General features: G+C 31.6%; 1 protein-coding gene across 1 annotated transcript; it reads left to right on the top strand.

The window, feature by feature from the left end:
• Positions 1-14,320: 14,320 nt before the first annotated feature.
• LOC111893394 (transcription factor bHLH68) lies at positions 14,321-19,771 on the top strand. Its single transcript, XM_023889455.3, has 9 exons — positions 14,321-14,811; positions 15,049-15,421; positions 15,695-15,769; positions 16,080-16,145; positions 17,414-17,479; positions 18,461-18,520; positions 18,911-18,958; positions 19,086-19,133; positions 19,293-19,771. Exons 1-9 carry the CDS (start codon positions 14,561-14,563, stop codon positions 19,425-19,427), a joined length of 1,122 nt encoding a protein of 373 aa, XP_023745223.1. The 5' UTR covers positions 14,321-14,560; the 3' UTR covers positions 19,428-19,771.
• The last annotated feature ends 1,250 nt before the right edge of the window (positions 19,772-21,021 follow it).

The raw sequence follows: 21,021 nt of genomic DNA, 5'->3' as shown, positions 1-21,021 counted from the left end.
AATTCAATAAAAAAAATTATTTTTTTTCGACAAATTCACACTATGAATTTTTTGAAGATTCACAAGATGAATCTGAATGCACACGATAAATGCGAAAAAATATGTAATTTATTTTTTAGTATTCATAATGTAAAGTTATGAACTTATATATATTTTTACGATAAAGAATAAACTCTAAAATTTAAAAAGCTATTTGGTTCTTTGGAGAAAAATATTAATAATGGTTCTCTATTGAAATTATATATATATATATATATATATATATATATATATATATATATATATATATATATATATATATATATGTATGTATGTATATATAGACACACACACACACACAAACAAAGAACCAACAGAAGCATCAAAAGGCATGTTGATTCCTCTTTTCTTAATTCACAACACCCAAAACAAAATGCATCAATTCAAAATACACCGTCGATTAGCTTAGTAATCAATCCTACGATATTGTAAAAAATAAATGTTAACTAAAATCAATGATGCAAAGTCAGGTGGGCCTTCCAAATTTATAGAATTAAAATTAAGAAAATAGGATGTGTGCATACCGATGACTAGAAGGACGGTGGAATAGGTCTGATAGATGGCGAACCTTGGGTGTGGGAAGATTTTGACGAATGGTGAGTCACAAAAAACCCTAGTTCCTCAATTATTTTCTGATTGCCATTAAGGAGAAAGGAACATTTTATCACTGTGATTAAATGCGTTGGGGTGATACACACACCACCATGGTGCGATGGTCTAAATAGGACTGCGAAAAATGATGGCTGAGGGAGGAGGAGATCATGGTATGTAATCGATGGCTAGAGCAAAATCGATGCACGACCAAAAAAGCTGATAAAACCACAAACCCTTGAGTTGGAGAGTTATGATGGTCTGATTAGGGGTGTGACACATGATGGTGCGATAGAGGAAGGCTGTGAGAAGAAGAAAATGTGGAATGCAGACGATGAGGCAGATTATTGATCGAACCCTAGTTATAGAGAGAAAGAGAGGTGGAGAAAGGGGAAGTAATTTGAACAACATTATGAGAGAGATTTGAGAAATTATATGAATGAGTTAAAGTTGCAATTACCATTATAGCCTCATGACATTTTACAAGTTACACTTTAATATCGGTTGTTTCCACATTTTACACAAATGATCCGTTTGATAATAGCCTCATCTGAATATTTACATTATCCATATCCATTCTCGCATTCTCAACATTTAGGTGTTCTCATTTGATCTCACTCATATATATATATATATATATATATATATATATATATATATATATATATATATATATATATATATATATGTAGGTGAAATCGGTTGAGAACAAATAGTTTCCCGAGAACCTGACAACTAAAAGTGGAGCGTTAGATCAAAATGAACTCATTAAAGACATGATCGTCATCTTACCGATCTCATTTAATATTTAATTTATTTTGTTATTGGAAATAATAATAAAATGATCTAAAAATTAACATAATAAATGAATTTTCAATTTTTTTAAATAATTTTCGATTTTATAAAAAAATGGATATTTTTTACTTTTTTCAAAAAAACTTGAATTTAAAAAAAAAAATAGAAAAAACTGCAACCTTTTTTTTTTTCAAAAAACAACATTTTAGAAAAAAAAAACTGTATTTTTTCCAAAAAAAACTGTATTTTTTCCAAAAAAACTGCAATTTTTTTCAAAAAAAAACTGTATTTTTTAAAAAAAAAAAAAAAAAAAAAAACTGCAGTTTTTTAAAAGTAAATATATAAAAATCAGTAAATTAAAAAAAATAGAATATTTAAAAAAAAACTCTAATTTTTTAACAAAAAAAAAATCAAAGTTTTAGGTGCATATGTGCATATAATTTTTTCAAATGCATATATGCATATTTCTTATACTCTAATATTCATAAGTAAATCATAAAAAATATAATTTCTATTAATCAATCTATAAACATAATAATACAAGAAATTTCTTTGTTACAAATAAAAGATAAAAAATAAAAAATACTACAAAGATTCACAATGTTGTCATTTCTTCATATCAAAATTTCCAAATATTTTTTCAATGTATCACTTTTCACCTCTTCAATATTTTCCATAAATTCTTCAAAATCTACAATAAAATAAAAAAAAATTGATTAATGCAAGAACACTTACAAAAATGCACATGTATATATATATCATGTAAGATTCACATGTGATTATATCATGTAATATTCACATATTGATTATATAATATGCTATTCACATGTGATTGTATATTTTTAGATTCAAATGTGAAATTGACAAGAAAATTTTTAAAAAATAATTAACGAAGAACACACACAAAAAATGCATGTGTGCATATAGACGTAATTCATATGTGATTCACTTGTGATTTACATGTGAATCACATGTAATTCATATGTTATTTACTTATGATTTACATGTGAATCACATTTAATTGATATGTGATTCACTTGTGATTTACATGTGAGTTACATGTGATTAATATGTGAATTACATGTGAATCACATGTAATTCATATGTGATTTACATGTGATTCATATATGAATTACATGTGAATCACAGTAATTCATATGCGATTCACTTGTGATTTACATGTGATTCATATGTGAATTATATGTGATTTACATGTGAATCATATGTAATTCATAGGTGATTCACTTGTGATTTACATGTGAATTATATATTATTCATATATGAATTACATGCGATTTACATGTGAATCACACGTAATTCATATGTGAATTATATGTGAATCACATGTAATTCATATGTGATTCACTTGTAATTAGTAGGAGTCATGCAATGAGAACTTATACACAAAGCAATAGCAATTGTACATTTCATGGAACATAAAGTTTCAAGCAATTTAATTGAAAGTTATTTATTTAAATTATGAGATTTTACATGAAGGTGTTTCGTTAGGAAATGTGCAAGTCAAAACCTCAAACAAAGCCGACATTTTCAGCCGGAATTCACGGCCCGAAAAAATTACTCATCCAATTCTTTAATAATCTCCAAAAGGTCTTATTAGAAAAGAAGATAAAATAAACATAAAGAAAAATCATCTTGCATTAGCCATTCAAATCAATAATAATTAAGCTATCTCACGATTAATAGATCCACTAATGTCTCATGTCAATTCTCACTCAAAACTTCCAAACAAAAATCTTAAATTCTGTTACATGGATGAAATATATGATTTTTATATACTTTCAAATTGCACGACAATTATAAAATACCAAATTGCTCATAATCTCTTTCAGAAATGTACTTCTAAAATGAAAAAAAAAATAAGATTAATGGTGTTGGGTTTTGAGCATTCTAACACTCCTAAGTGTACATGCAACCCTAAATACCTTGGATCTATGTTTTCTCTATTATACATGCAAATATGAACATCCAAGGGATTATCCTAATCTAGCATACATAACAATGAATATAACAAGATAGAGTACATACCTCTTTGATGTAGAATGTCTTCATGAAGCTTGAGTGCCTAGTGCCCCAAGTGTGACACCTCAAATGGTTCACACAACATCATATGCACTTGGAAGACTTAGAGAGAAACATCACACTTCATAAAATCTGCTAGCCCTTTCTATCACCCACATAGTGCCGATTTTGTCAAAGAATATGATCTTATATAGTTGTTACAATTAGGGTAAACCCTAATTGTCATGGCTTTCCATTTCCTTGGATCCATGGGTTCAAATACACCATGGAGCATCCATGGAGCATCTTATGGGTTTTAGCCCAACTTGATAATCCATGGAGCATTAGCCCACTATACAAGTATGGATGATATACACAATCAACCCATATATTTAATTAGTCTTCTTTTGATCACTTAATTAATTCTAGATTAATTCTTGATCAATACTAATTAAATAATCTTATTAATATATTATAACTTATAATATATTAACAAACCTTAAGTGTTATTTCTCTCATTATAGTCTATCCAAATGCATGATGCCATACAACCCAAATGGACCATGTCGGGTCGGGTCAAGTCTTACCAATTATAGTTATGGACTTAGACATTAATCCAACAGTCTCCCACTTGGATAAGTCTAAAACTATTATTGCGTATGACTTCAAGAACCGAATGGCAATCGTAGCTCTCAAAAGCTTCCGTCGAACTCTGACCTCGTAGATGAACTCTGAACTTTGTCAATGACTTTTCCATTAGATAAGGGATCATATATTCCTCCATTCTAGATATCGAATGGACTGAGACATGGACTATTAATCATTCTCTCTGTCCATTTGGTGTTTCCTGATTTCCGATTCATGATGACTGACTGATTGAACAGATCAAATCAGTCCTGGCTTGGCCAAGCACTCACACGTATCATCATTAAATCATCGAGGGGCCCACATATATCGCTTTTATCCTGAAATTAAAAGGAATGGATAAACTTCGACTCATATGGCTTGTTCTACTACTTGTTGAATCATACACAAACACACGTTTTATAACATCGAATTACCAATGCGGCTTCGTGCAATCAATGTATAACCAACTCATAGTAACAACTCATATCTCTAGGTTTGAAGAATATAAGATATTATCGTCTCATGATCACTCGTGATAAAATCCATGAAGTGATTCAAATGAGCGCGGATTGAATCTAATACTCAGAACTTATGAGCACTCATGAGCATTGTAGCACAACTTTGTCCACCAACTTAGACCTCTACAAGCCAACCCATGACAGTCTCGATTCATATCTACTTCCAACATATGACCGACTGTGGATGGTTTAAATAACTTAGTCATTCCAGAAGAATAAACTAGTTATTATGGAAGTCAAAACATGCAAAGTGAAACACAAGAATAAATGAATCTAATATGGTATCAAACCCTATGAATATAAATAGACCACTTCTATTTATCACCATACTAATTACTCATTATTCATTGTTTCGGTTTTATCAACTTTATACTTGAATTAAAAAACACTAGTTGTCCCATGGTCCAAGCATGTACACTATGTTTTTCTAAACAATAGCTTTGCCATACACCAAGTATGCACTCTATGTTTATCTATGATCCTTACTTTGTGAAATAAACCAATTGACCAAACTTTCAATGATTCTAATTTCACACTCCCAAATCGAAATCTTGTTAGGATTTAAACTTAAATGCCCTACCCTCTTGAAATGAATGTGTACAAAGTTACAAAGACTTGTCAACAACCATTACAGGGTATTCCAATGAAGACGTACTCCATGGACACAAAGCCTTATGTTCATAGTATGCATTGCTTTGAACATGCTTCTTGCACTAAGTTCTTTCTAATCTTACACAGATTGCTTCTATCTATAGAGACAACTCTATATTCCTATTTTGACTACTACTTCTGAACAAGAGTTGCCTCTTTTCAGACTATGTCAATATGGTCCTTCCAATATTAACAGTATACTTCCAATTGTCCTTGAGCAACCAATCTTTGGTAAACGTTAGATTGTCCTCGACAATTGCTTAATCACTTTAGTCATATCCAATTCTAGACATTTTCCTCCTTAATGCCCCAAGGCATTTGGAAAATTCATAAAGAATAAATATTATAGCACATGTAATCGATCTTGTACCCAAAGTAAATGGGACAAGATTCATGATGTTTCACATAAAGACATGGTTCTAAACCAGTCTTTTGTCATAATAATTTTTGTTTGTCATATTCTCAAAATTTTACTGTGAAAAGGGATGCCGTAATCATAATCGAATTTTGAGAACGCAATATATAAAATTTTCTTAAGTTGAACCAATCCAACATGAAATTCATATATATATTCTTGACTAAAGGTGATTAAAATTCACAATATAAGCTCTTTAGAATGATTATAAACTCAATCTAAGCTTTTCATAATTGAAATGAAGTATAATTTCCTCTCCCTTAATTATAGCAAAACAACTTTTCCAACCCCTGCAACCTCACGAATTGAAACTTTTGTTTTCTATAATTAACATTGCTAACTTGCAATACTTATCATAATTATCATGCTCCCACTGACATGATGATTATTAGCATAACACATATGCTCCCACTAGTTTTGACATGTACTCAGAAATCAGCTAGTGACTTTCTGGCCAAAGTTCAGATTTCTGATACTAGATTACTTTGATAAGACTTTATTAAAATCATACACCTTATCTTAGATAGCTCACAGGTGTGTCTAAATAATTTCAGAACTATGAAAAGGGATTCCGTAATCATAGTCTTAATTGTTTAGACCTTTGCTATTTCTCATAAGTCCATGTTAGTGTGCCTACTAACAACTTTGAGAATGCAAAGATTACTATCTACTTACAAATCTACTTAGTGGAAGTGTTTCCTCACCATCATTTTCATGAATCGGAGAGAAACCTTATGACACTTAGATTTTTATGGTGTATGGGTTCCTACCCATATGAATTTGTCAAAACCATAATCACAAGACAAGGTTAGTGACAAATCCAAACTCATATGGATTAAACTTGTGCAATCTTAATTTCTTGCCATTTGGCAGCACAAAGGCCTGCCATAGCTTCCAAGTAGCTGTGCAACCAATTGAGAACTCTAAGAATTCATATGTAGAGCCAACTTTAACTGGAATGGGCACAGAATATGTCAACACGATAGGTTATACACCTGAAGTCGTGTGCTAGTGAATAATTCCAGGTTTTATTAGACCTTGAGATTTTCAAGACCTTTAAGACTCCCACTGTCCTCTTGACATATAAGACTCTCTTGTCACATATTCAAGGGATAGTGCGGATTCTTTATCAAGACAAACACTTCACACAATTGGTCTAAGTTGGTCTCTGTTTTATCCAAAATATCACAACTTACTAATTTCAAATGTACAAGAGTAGATAACCTTTTACTCTTACATTTGACTAGTGTTAATAAATCTTCATTAAGATATGTCACTCAAGTTACAATCTTGGAGTATGACTCTAAGAATTGTTTTGGAACGTAGTATGACTCATCTTCTTGATTTGACCACTTCAAATAGCTCCTCTTCTTAGCTATCAGAATGCACTTAGAGGATGAACTGTGATAAGGTCTTTTAATCATTAAGATGATCATATAACATGATACTAAAGTACTCTCCCATCTTTTCAGATTTGAGAAACTTTTATCCTTCTACATAATTTGATTCTTCTTATTCGTTCTGCCATACATCGAGACTTTTCCAATGCTTCAGAATTATACTTAGACTTATAAGTATAACCATATTTACTAAACTTTAGTAAATCATGACGAATAGTCTTATCGATTATTTGTGGTGGGCTTGATCAGTGCACATGACTGTGTACTCGATCCCTTAGTCCTTTACTTGACTCACACATCCATGTGAACAAGTAATTAGTCTTAATTTTCCAATGCTTGAAAGTTCTCATTCATCATACTATACAACTTGCATGATTCCAAGTTTCGGTCCAATTGAAACTTAGGTGATGAGAAATTTTCTGTATTTGGTAAATTTAGACACTACCACAAATGAAAGAATCAAAACCATTTTCCATTATTGCCATCAATGGAATCATATAAACAACAATTTCTTTCACAAATGCCATTGTAAGGATACTTAAAATAAATAAAATCAAAAATTTCCTTTTATTTTAAAAACTTTGCGGAAAAAGTTATCCTTAAAATCCATATGAAAACCTTGTTGTTATATATTCCTAAGCAATGTGTCATTACTCCTGAGTAACAACTTCAAAATTCTGATGCGATTGAAGTCCATCTTCGCGATCAGAAGCAACATATACTTTTCTTAAGCTTTCTCTTTTTTTTTTTCCTTTGATTCTTATAACTTCATCATGTGACTTAGTCACATTATGTAATAAGAATCTCCAAATTGGAGCTTAACAGAGTTAGACAATGGACTTTACCTGAAGTAAAGTCAAACTCATTGACTTTACCATCCTTAGGTAAGTTTGGCAGCTTCGTAACCAAAGCCCCTTACTTTGGCAATAGAAACATATGGACCCTTAGGTAATAGTACATGGGACTATCTCAGACTTAGCCTTTCTCTTTACCATTTGGTCAACCGAGTTGACTATGACCGATCCTTTTCCATTGGGAAGAGAATGCATTTATGGATTTCCTATGTCACTAATGTCCCTGTCCATAAAGTTTTGGGAAGTTGATCTCCTAATCAAACTTGCTTTACTAGTACACTAAATCATTTCTGATTTAGCAGCACCAAACAACTAGATAGGATGATTAAGGGTCTTGTCGTAGTCTATTTCATAGAAGTCCTAAAGGAACTCACTATGTGACTTAGAAGGTGATTGAACCACTAACTTTCTCAAGACTTTGACACCCAACTCTCCCGGATTGTCAGTATGTGACTTCATCTCCAAGATGTGATCACACCTAGACCATGCCTTGCCAATAGGGCTTGAGTGACCTTGAACTTGTGGGTTAGGGAGAACAATTGGAGGAGGTGGAGGAAGTGAAGTTCCAAGATATTTGGGAAGATCATAGATGTCTGAACATAGACATCTTTTGGGAGATATTCAAGTTTAGTTGATTTAAGTCCTTAATATAACACCCAATATGAAATATTAAGGCTAGGACCCAACAAACTATTTTTATAACTTAGAAGAGGGATGCCGTAATCCAAGCTATAAAATATTTGAAGGTAGGTAAATGACGATTTACCAATTTCCACCATGAAAAATGAAATATAATTAAGTTTTAATTGGATTTGAAACTCCTAGATCTTTTGAGATTCATTGAACTTTCCAATGGCATGTTTCAATCTCGAGTGTTCCCTTCAGGTTTTGTGACTGGGATGCCGAGGATCACAAAACAAGGTGTGAAGTAACCATGCAAATTACTTGGTACTCTTAAATGTTTATCACCCAACCGATGTGCTGGTAAACCACACACACTCCACCGGCCTATGATTAAACTTTAAGAAACCCTTTGCCCACCTTGTTAAATCAAGTTAGTGTGTCGGTAAACCACACACGCTCCACCAACCGACTTAAACAAAGTGCCAAGTATAATTTCATGGGTTAGCACCTTGTTCACATTTTCCTAAGTAACTATGATTGGGAATTATAAGTGTTTAGTTACTTAGTATTTATCATTAATACTTTTAATGAAGGGAGAACTTATAGTCTTTGTCCTACCCGTTCGGCTAACGACCCTCCACCAGTAAAGGAAGCGGTGGGTGAGAGTGGACACCCATTAAACTACCATTTTATAGGCAGTAACCTTATACCCCCCCTTGTAGACCGGCTTCGTGAATGAGGCCTACTTGCGGTAAGACTGACTTTACTCTTATATATATATATATATATATTATTAACTTATAATATTATAAAGTATAAGGGTTGAATTTTAACTTTTAAAATTCTAAGGGATAACTTGGAATTAAAGTATTCATAAGAGAAAACTTTTCAAATTCCAAAACTTAAGGGCAAGTTTTGAAACTATTCAAAACTAATTAATTCCATAACTTATATGTTTAAAGTAGTTTTAATTAAAAGACTCTTCAAGTTCCATAACTTGAGGACAAGTTATGTAAGACTTAAAACTAATAGAAGAATGTAACTTTTTTTTTATTTTGTAACTTATGGAATTAATTAAAGTTACATATTTTATTACTTAATGAAGTGACTCTTGACTCTCCACAACTTGAGGACAAGTTATGGAATCATAAAACCATTTAATGAAAACAAGACTCTTCATATTTGTAACCTTTGCCAACTTTTATGAGTTTTAAGAAACTTTAATGTGACTTTTCATGTAACTTGAGGACAAGTTACACAAACACATTTTAGAATCATCTCTTAGATTAAAATGGATCAAAGACACATAATCAATCAACATTTTCTATTAATCTAAGCAGCTAATATGAACATGATAATTGGAATCAATCTTTTTCATGTAATTAGCATAACACTTAAACTAATACAAAACATAAATCTATTGACAATTATCTTAGAAATTCGATTAGCATGAACATTACCACATCAAAAACAAGTTTATAAATCCAAAAACAGCTTAGGGTAATGTTTCTAGTCCAATTCCAGCCAAAACAATCGAATATAAGCTGTCAGGGGGTCCAACTCATCGAGTGCACGAACCAACTCGGCGAGTTGGATGCATTTTGCCTTGGACTCGGCAAGTCTGCTGGGCAGACAACATCAACACTCGATTTTTTCAGCTACTTTTGCAAGTATAACAAGAAAACAAGCCTAGGCTCTGATACCACTGTTGGGTTTTGAGCATTCTAACACTCCTAAATGTACATGCAACCCTAAATATGTTGGATCTATGTTTTCTCTATTATACATGCAAATATGAACATCCAAGGGATTATCCTAATCTAGCATACATAACAATGAATATAACAAGATAGAGTACATACCTCTTTGATGTAGAATGTCTTCATGAAGCTTGAGTGCCTAGTGCCCCAAGTGTGACACCTCAAATGGTTCACACAACATCATATGCACTTGGAAGACTTAGAGAGAAACATCACACTTCATAAAATCGGCTAGCCCTTTCTATCACCCACATAGTGCCGATTTTGTCAAAGAATATGATCTTATATAGTTGTTACAATTAGGGTAAACCCTAATTGTCATGGCTTTCCATTTCCTTGGATCCATGGGTTCAAATACACCATGGAGCATCCATGGAGCATCTTATGGGTTTTAGCCCAACTTGACAATCCATGGAGCATTAGCCCACTATACAAGTATGGATGATTTACACAATCAACTCATATATTTAATTAGTCTTCTTTTGATCACTTAATTAATTGTAGATTAATTCTTGATCAATACTAATTAAATAATCTTATTAATATATTATAACTTATAATATATTAACAAACCTTAAGTGTTACTTCTCTCATTATAGTCTATCCAAATGCATGATGCCATGCAACCCAAATGGACCATGCTGGGTCAGGTCAAGTCTTACGAATTATAGTTATGAACTTAGACATTAATCTAACAAATGGATCATGAAATATTTTTGTATAACAAAACAACACAAAAAGGTTATATTTCTTTACCAACATAATTTTTTCTAATTTTTATGTAACCAAAGATACAACTTTTTACATTCCAATATAACACAAACTTAGAAAAATATATATAAAAGAGCACTAAGATCAATTACAACTGCCCTAAATTGGAAAAGTATGTATTTTTTATTCCAATTCTAAAATGAAAAAAAAATTGCAAAAGTTCTTACTGTTGTTCCAAATGATGTCAAGAGCATAAATCCAGATATTGTTCCAGAATGATAAGAACTTGCTAAATATCTATGATCAACATTTTAATAATTGCTTGAATCTATTACATCAAAAAGCTAAAGAAATATCAGATTTTGTTGGACAACATAGTACTAGAGTTTCTCCATTGGTGTCAATACCTCAATATGCTGCAACTATAACCATTTCAAACATTTACAGGATATCTCTTTTTTACTAAGTTTCAATGATTTAGGATCCTTTTTTTTAACTCAATCAATCCAGACCACTATTATGACTTTCTTTTTTACTTAATCTTAATCTGGACACAGTGTATTAATAAGTTAAGTAAAAAAAACTAGGATTAATGTATCAAGACACTAACCTTTAAACTATTTGATGAATATCATGAAGATTTATCCAGTCATGCAGCATTATACAAAACAATAACTCAAATTTCAGCCACTTTAGGTAGAATGATATAGTTAGTACCCGTGTAATGACTTTATTGGCAACGAGTTCATCGACATTTCCGATGTTGACTTGGACAAAATCCTAAACTGGAATTGGTTCATCATTCATGAAGTCAAAGTGAAGTTAACATGTGATATTTCTCATTGAGGCATTTCATCGAACATGTTGAGTGCAAAAAAATATCTATATTTTTCAATAACACATGTGTCAATTTTTATACCTACAATCAACACAAGGATTTAACTCTTTTTAAAAACATATTGACTAAATAGGTTCAAATTAATGATTAGGCAAAAACAATTTATAAAGGTCAAACAAAGATAAGGAATGAACAAGAGAAACAGATGATACCTAAATTTTCATCAGCATATACCAAATTTAGAGTGAGATTCAAGCTCATAAAAATTTGAACTCGGAGGTTAGGCAGATAGATACCCTTGCCAGATCGAAGTGATCTACAAATGTGATTTGACGATTACTATTGCAATCGAAGATGAAAATGAACGACGTCGATCTCTTAGCTTGTGGATTCGCTATCGATGAAATGACAGATAAGGAAAAAGGATCTGTAAGTCGTTGTTCATCGTCGGAAGAGGTAGAAGTGGGAGATGGAAGGTGGATGTAGTAGACCTGGAGAGTGAAAAGGCGATTGTTTGAACGGAGAAACTTCGTTCAGATCTTCAGTCGACAGAGGACGCAAAGGTGAGGTCGACGATGGCAATGAACTCCAGCGAACTGATGATGGAGACGCATAAGGACGTGAGAGTTAGAGAGAGGGAAAGAGAGATCTGATGAGGAATAGAGAGAGAATTATTATGTGTTTGTGTGTGTTTGGTATATAAACTAAATTAATTATTAATTGGTAGGAAGTGATATTTTTAATTCCCAATATACCCGTATAATTCCTTATAAAATGTCTTTGATGCCATTAAAACAAGTGATAATTACAATTATGCCATGATCAATCCAAGTCATTCAAAATTTTGATCTAACGCTCCACCTTTAGTTCTCAGGTTCTCGGAAAACTATGAGTTCTTAAATGATCCTTCCTATATATATATATATATATATATATATATATATATATATATATATATATATATATATATATATATATATATATATATATATATATATATATATAACATTCAGCTATACAATAATGAATTTGGCCCGTTTGGCATGTGATTATTTCAAAAAAAAATGGTTACTTAAGAAATTGTAAATATTTAAAAGAAAAAAGCTCGAAAATATGATTAGATTGCTTAATTTCCTATAACATTATTGTAATGTTACTTTAAGTGTAAGGTAAAATTCATTATAAACCAAGTATGCCCTTAAAATTCAGTATCAATTTATTGGAAATCTACTTTTATGTTTTGAACCAACTTTAATAAAAGTAGTATGAATTAATAAAAGTAGTATGAATCTAGATTAGATTTCTCTTCAGGAGGACAAAAAATGATCATGATCGCTTAATCAGTCTCATAATTATTAGAATTGATTTTGATTTTGAATTTTAAGGCTGGAAATTTTTGAATTCAAGTGTTCCCTCGATGTTCATTAACTTTTGCATAAAATATTTTCCTTTTTAATAGAAATTTTGGGTTATATATAATTTACGCCTACGGAAGTTTCTTTAAATTTAAATTAAAAATGCTCAAGCTATTTTCTTTACGAATTTCTTATAAATTTAAATTTATTTTGTATTCAATAGAACTACGTTTCGATCATTACGTCACGAATTACAAGAAATACTTTAAATAGATGCATGACGTTAAAATGGCTATTATAATTATGACAAAGAGTGACCATGTAATACTTCAAATTAAAAATAAAATTTATTTTTCAAACATAGTTAAATATTTGTTTAAATCTGTATATAAATACAAACACCTTTTACCATTCTATCTTTTTTGGTTTAACTTTATGCCTAACTTATCATTAATTATGAAGATCACCTCGACTTTTCCCATGCCAAAGCAATGGGTGAATTGTTTAAGTTTTGCCAGAGAGTGAAAAAGGTTTTACTATAATTTACTTTGCTCTTTACTTATTGTAATGTAACCCAACAAACAGGATCGTAAAAACTTATCCAAAATAAAATCCCATTATTCATTATTCTTTGTTGAATTTGTCACAACATTTCTTCCGAAATTATGACATTTTGAACTAATACTTTGATTCAACTAAACTTATCTCAAAATGAGAATGAATAAAGTTTGGTCATTATAATGGAGCGTATGCATCATATATAGGAAGTTAGTATGAACTTGTCATGCATGTATGTACGATTCGATATATATATATATATATATATATATATATATATATATATATATATATATATATATATATATATATATATATATATATATATATATATATGAAGTACAAGTAGTGTTACTTTTCTATTTATATTATTTAGAACCATTTGATTTTTCTTAGGGTTCTAATTATTTAAGTAGAATTGAATTGGCACGACCTTTTTTCGCTGCCCTACTTTGATGATAAAGCAAAAGCAAAGAAAAAAGTAAAAATATATAAAACAGAAAAAAAAAATAAAGAAAGAAAAGAGAAAGCTAATAAAGAAAGGAGAGAAAGGAGAGAATACAAAGACAAAAAAGGTTCTCAATACCCCATCATTCAAAACCACACTCCTCTCTTTCTCTCTCTCACTACTTAATCAAGTATCGGAAGACCTCTGAAAGTTTCTACAAAGAGTGGAGTGTTAGCTTGGGGGAGATTCAAGAAAAAAACAAATTGAGAGCGAGTGATCGAGCAAGAAAAAAAAATATTAAAGTTAAAAAAAAGGGAAAGCTAATCTTTTGTATGCTTGTTTCTTTTGAGAGGGGAAATGAATAGAGGAAATATGTTGCAAAGTTCACCGGTGCAACAAATGCTTGCCGGCGGTCCAAACAACTGGTGGAGTATGATGGCTACCACCAGACCTTCCCCGCCACCCGCTCCTCCTCAAGCTCCCTTCTTTGCTGCTTCTCCACAACCCCACTTCTTTCATCACCAATATGCACCACCACCACCAGTTTCACTTTCTCCATGGCATGATAATCATCACGACTTTCCTGATTCCTTAAGCCAATTACTCATGTAAACAAATCTCTCTCTCTCTCTCTCTCTCTCTCTCTCTCTCTCTCTCTCTCTCTCTCTCTCTCATCTCTCCAGTCTTTTTAGTTTAGGGTACATGGGTTTCTTCATAATTAAGTCCTTGGGTACAAATGTTTTAAGTCTTTTTGTGCTTCTTTATGGACAACAAAAAGATAGATCGAACACTCATACACATGCACAGTTTGACTGATACTCCGATCTTTGTACAAAATTTAATAGGAGCGGATTAGTGGGAGAAGACGACAAGTCAACTTTGAGTCATATGCAACAAGTCAAGAAACTGGAGAATTGGGAAGAACAACTACTACATGATCATCATACTCATCATCATCATCAGCAACAGCAGCAGCAGATTAATCCCATGGTAGAATCCGGAGTGAAGCAAGAAAACTCACTTAATTACGGATCATCATATGGCCACGGCAACGTCGACTTTCATGGCGTTAAACCAAATACTTGGTCTAATCCAATGATCCCCGTTTCATCTCCTAATTCTTGTATCTCGAGTTTGAGCAACAACATGCTTGATTTTTCTACCACGATGAGCAACAAAACAGATGGAAGACACCCTCCTCCAGATCGCTCATCTGAGGTAACTCTCTCTCTCTCTCTCTTTTTTAATGATTTCAATCAAGATTTCTTTCGACTACTTGATCGTACCATATTTTTCTGTTAAGTCACATGATATCGATCTCTTCTAGCCATGGATTCCTACTTATTGGTTGTCACTTATGGTTCAAGTACTATATATAGCATTTAATTGGTAAACGACTAGTTAATCTGTTCATGGCAGAAGTACATGAACTTGCGTAATTTTGATAGCTCATACCTTCTCATTCTTTCCTTTTTTTTTCAATTTATGAAGTGTAATAGCACTGCTACTGGTGGGGTATCCAAGAAAGCTAAAATTCAACCTTCGTCAAACCAATCTACCTTCAAGGTAATTTACCTTAGCTCAAGTTAGATCTCTCTCGATCCTTTTCTTTGTTTCACAATCACACAAATACAGAAGGTGGAAAACCCAAATACAGGAAGAAGTACTTTTTGGAAGATAACTGTTGTCCTTCTTGATTGTCGGTTTCTTTAGTCCATAACGATTCTTTAGTTCATCTGTGCTAATTATATCCACACAAAGAGATGATAAAAAGTCTTTAAAAAATATATGTAAAAGAGGTGTATATATGTTAATCATTGCAAAAATACAATTTGTTATTTTGATTCTTCTATTTGTTTTTTGATGTCAAAAATAGGTGAGGAAAGAAAAATTAGGAGACAGAATAACAGCACTTCACCAGCTTGTTTCTCCGTTTGGAAAGGTATATATATATATATACATATATACATAGTATGCTGTAAATTTTCACATACTTAAGCATGAATTAACGTAATCATTAACGAAGCTTAATCTGAGTATTTAAGAAAGCATCTATCCATTGGAGATTAATGCGAGAGATCGAGAAAAGGATGAAACAAGAGGATGACATGACATAATTCTTTTTTATTTTCCGTAGTAAAATTATTGATGGTCTTATCAAATGAAAATTAATGAGGTAAAATATATCAAAACAATTACGTCAAATCCATTCAATAGGAAGTATTGCTAAAAAAATAATGAAACTGTTTGCTAAAACAAACGATCAATATTCTGTCGTCTATATTTCTTATTCCAGTTTTTCTTGCATGGTGTGCATTTATATGGATAATGAGAAGAAAACAAAACTACGTCAATAAGATTTTTGTACATAATAAAAAAATATCCACGAACAAAATATCTTCTGTATAAACTAGTCACGATCTGTTTGCCAATACTAACATTTTCTGTCGTAAGTTTTTTTGAAATGTATGGAGTACTGAAGTTTCCATTTGAGAACATAAGAAGAACCCGTGACGAGTTAATACGATTCCATAAAAGTTATGACACGAAAAAACCTAAAACCATAACCAAATTTACAACTAAAAAATTTATTTTTGCTTTATAAAGAACGTAAATCTTTGACAAACAATGTTTTATATATCTCATTCACACTTATTTTTCTATAAATATGAAAAGGTAAACAAAAAATTAATAACGAAAATTATATTTCAAACTTTTTACAGTAACTTATATATAAAATTAATAAAGAAATTAGGAACAATTATTTTTTCGAAACATTCCTCTCTCTCTCTCTCTCTCTCTCTCTCTCTCTCTCTCTCTCTCTCTCTCTCTCTCTCTCTCTCTCTCTCTCTCTCTCTCTCTCTCTCTCTCTCTCTCTCTAAATTAAGAACAATTATTTTTTCAAAACATTCTTTTCTCTCTCTCTCTATCTATCTCTCTCTCTCCTCTTTCCAGAAATAGTATAGGAGTGAATAAAGCATCGTTTTTTTAGAAGACTATGGTGGTTTCAGCTTTGAAAAACTTTTTATGCCCAGTCTTGTCCTTGTAGATGAAATTTTTCTGTACAATCTTGAGAACGATGTCTTTTAGTAACTTAAAATGTTTGGCTAGTTAAAAACAAAAAAATAGTTTACTCGAATATGATGTTTGGTATCTTTAATTATGAGAAAACACTTACATGAATTTTCATTTTATTTAATTTTGGTGCAGACTGACACAGCTTCTGTGCTGTTAGAAGCTATTGGTTACATAAGATTCCTTCAGAGTCAAATTGAGGTGATGCTACTTTCCTTTCTTCTGTGCTTCTTCTTCTTCTTTTATTCATCTTTCACAAACTACCATGAGGGACAGTCATGCCACATACAAACACAAAAACACACACACACACTAGCTAAAAGCTTCACTTCCTTAATATTCCATCAAGATTACTTTGCATTTTTATAATGTTATATAAACATACTGTGCCTAAATCCCATATTAAACTATATCTCTCTGTCAAATGCATGTTTTTAATTTCTAAAAAATTATTCCCTCTGTCCGAATGAGTATAAGTCGTTTTTTTATTCTCAAGAGTCAAGTGAAAAAGTTTATAATTATGACATGAGTGTGTATAACTTTCTGAATTATTTAAGTTGCTTTTAATTTTATATGATAAATAACATTCTATATATATGGAAAATACAGAAAAACAACTAAACATTACATGGATTAGAATTTTTCTAAAATAATGTTATATGTGACGGTTTTGTTTAAATAATGTTGCGGTAATTCATAAATTGCTCACAATCCATTTTTAAAGTTAATTTTCTTATATAGAAATAATCATGAGAAATTAAATTAGCTCCTACCTTTAATGTTTATAATTATTCATATCCACTAAAATTATGACAAATCATCATTCAATTTAATTTTATTTGATATATTTCTAATATAACTTTAACGAGTTAGTTAAAAAAATATAGAATAATAACATTTGTCATAATTTGATTGGGTAGAAACATTTATAGACATAAAAAATAAAAATCAATTTAATTTTTCAAAAATCATATTTAAATAAAATTCAATTAACTAAAATCGATTTCAGATTACGCCAACTTTGTACTTAAAAGAAAAAACAACTGCCAATTAGATTGATCTATATACGAAAAGATCACTAATCATTTGACTTAAAGGAATAAAATATTCATATCGACTAAACTTGATAGTAATTAATATATGATGGTGGAGTTAATTTGTGTACGGCTTTGAATGATTTAGGCCCTCAGCTTACCGTACCTGGGCAGTGGATCAGGAAGCGTGAGAAACCACCAACACTCTGTAAGTATACCATACTTTATACACAATCTTTTATACGAATCTATATGTATTCATATACGTATAATAGTTCTAAAGGAAGATTCTTCCTGCAAAGATAGAGTCGACTATATAAATTTCTACGGAAGGATAATGTTAAAGATGTAAAATACAATGAATGACGATTAAAGAAGAGATTTACTTTCATGTATAGTAAATACATACATACATACCTTATGTATGTATGTATTCATCTTCCCTAAGCAACAAAACACAGACACATCACCTTTTCTCACTCTGCCGCAATGCATGTGAGTGTTCACACGTGAGCATGTGGGGAAGGTGTAAAAGATTTAGATAATTGTTTTATTATTTAATAATTCTTTGTTTTTTTTTTTTTTTTTTTATATTTAGGTTCATCAAGGGGAGAGAAATTGTTTATTTCCTGAAGACCCAGGTCAGGTATATATATATTTCTACCTTTATACTCTGAATAATTAACTTTTCCATTAACATTCATTTCACCAAAAGCTGACACATATTATTGTAATCATATTGGTAATTATCGCTAATCTTGTTCCTTACACAGCTTCTGAATGATAGCTGCATGAAGATGAAAGGATCTGCTCTTGACCAGGTATTTATTTCCTTTATTAATTTATTAAATCCCATCTTTAGGATAAAAACCCTGATTTTTCAGAATGTTACTTTTAAAATCAACGTACTTTATTAGTATGAATTTTGCTTTTCAAGATTAATCTTGATACTGATAATTTATTAAAATGAATTAATTTAGGATCCTCATGATGAACCAAAGAAAGATTTGAGGAGTAGAGGATTGTGCCTTGTTCCGGTTTCATGCACAATGCAAGTTGGGAGTGACAATGGGGCGGATTATTGGGCTCCTGCTCTAAATGGAGGATTCCGATGAATGGATGATGGGTTTAGGTCTAACATATTTCATGGGCCGGGTTTATGATTTCACACATGAGGAAGAAGATCCATCAAGAAATGAGATAACATCATGAGCAGTCACTCTGCTAAAAAATATTTCCAAGGCTGATTGCTCATGATGCTATGCATCTCTTGGTGCTTTACATATGATCTTGTGACAAAACTTATGGTTGGGGCTTTGGATCAAAAGTCCCTCCAACTATCTAGCTAATTTTTATGCACTTCTTTATCTTTTCCCTTCCACTTCTTTTGTGTTAGTATGTATCATGTAGAATTTCAAATATTTGACATTCTAGTATGGTTAAAAAAATAGTTATTTAATCGCGTTCACTTTAGCTAACATTTAGTCATGTGTAAACTAGAAACATCAATGAACGTAACATTTTAAGTTGATCACGAATGCAACGACTCTCTTCACACAGAAACGATAATGAGAAAGAGACAACCTAGCGTTAAAAAGATTGTATGATCATATTAGTAAGACAATACAACACTTCTAGATAAGTTTTTCTCCAAAAATGGAATAACACATGAGACATAGACAAACATATTTAAGTACACGTGAACCAGGACATGATCACATGTTTCTTATATCATAGTATGTCACTAGATTAGATGTTTTAATTTACATATGGCTTCTATGCACGTGTAGTCATTGTACTTTATGTGTTTTTAATTATTAAAAGATAAAACTAAACTTATGAAAAAGTCATTGTTATAGTCGTTTAAAAACTATTATAAGGTGGATATTAATTTATTTGGAGAAAAATAGAGTGTTAGCGAGATGCTAGGAGGAAACAAAATACAATGCATGCGAGCTTTTCTCCTTAGTATCAAACAAGATGTCATTATTTTGTTTCCATGTGACCATAAGTAAGCCAACATATATAAAGACATCAAGCCTATGAGACTCCCCCCTCACACACCAAACAGCCACCTCTCTAGCTGGTCCTCCACCAAGCTAGAACTAACAGGAACGCTCAACCATTAGTTGTGGAGAAGAGCTCCAACCTCTATCCCTCGAGAGCAATCCACAAACAAATGATGATCTGTTTTAGGAGTAACATTACACACAGGAGAAAGTTCGCAAGCCAAGTTTACTCCTCTTGCCAGGTTCCTCCTCGTGAGAAGTCTACTTAATTGGGTCCACCAAATGAAGATATTGACTTTACGTGGCACCTTTCCACACCACCTCGAGGCGACATTGGACCCAAGGGAGGGACCAATAGGTTGTACGGGGTAAGACATCATTAGTTTTAAGCTTTTTCATGTGATAGTCGATATTTCATTGAATATTAATTATGAAGTTGCTGAATTTTATGTGTTTAACAAGTAATATGGAAGACTAAAATTCTTCATTAAGATTACTTTTAGGGATGTAGAATGTTAGGATGACCATATTCTATTTATTATTTTATTCCAATCAATTTCTATATTGTTCTTCAAGTAATCATTAATTAACATTCATTAGCATTGATTTTCATTTATGTGTTTGATATTATAACTAACATATTGTATTTTTAATTCACTGGTCGTTCTGAGTTCAAGTACTTTACGAATTAAGATGGCTA

Source organism: Lactuca sativa, chromosome 8, assembly GCF_002870075.4.
Source record: "Lactuca sativa cultivar Salinas chromosome 8, Lsat_Salinas_v11, whole genome shotgun sequence".
Taxonomy (NCBI): Eukaryota; Viridiplantae; Streptophyta; class Magnoliopsida; order Asterales; family Asteraceae; genus Lactuca; species Lactuca sativa.
Note: the sequence above shows the minus strand (reverse complement) of the source record. Positions and strands in the feature narration are given on the sequence as shown.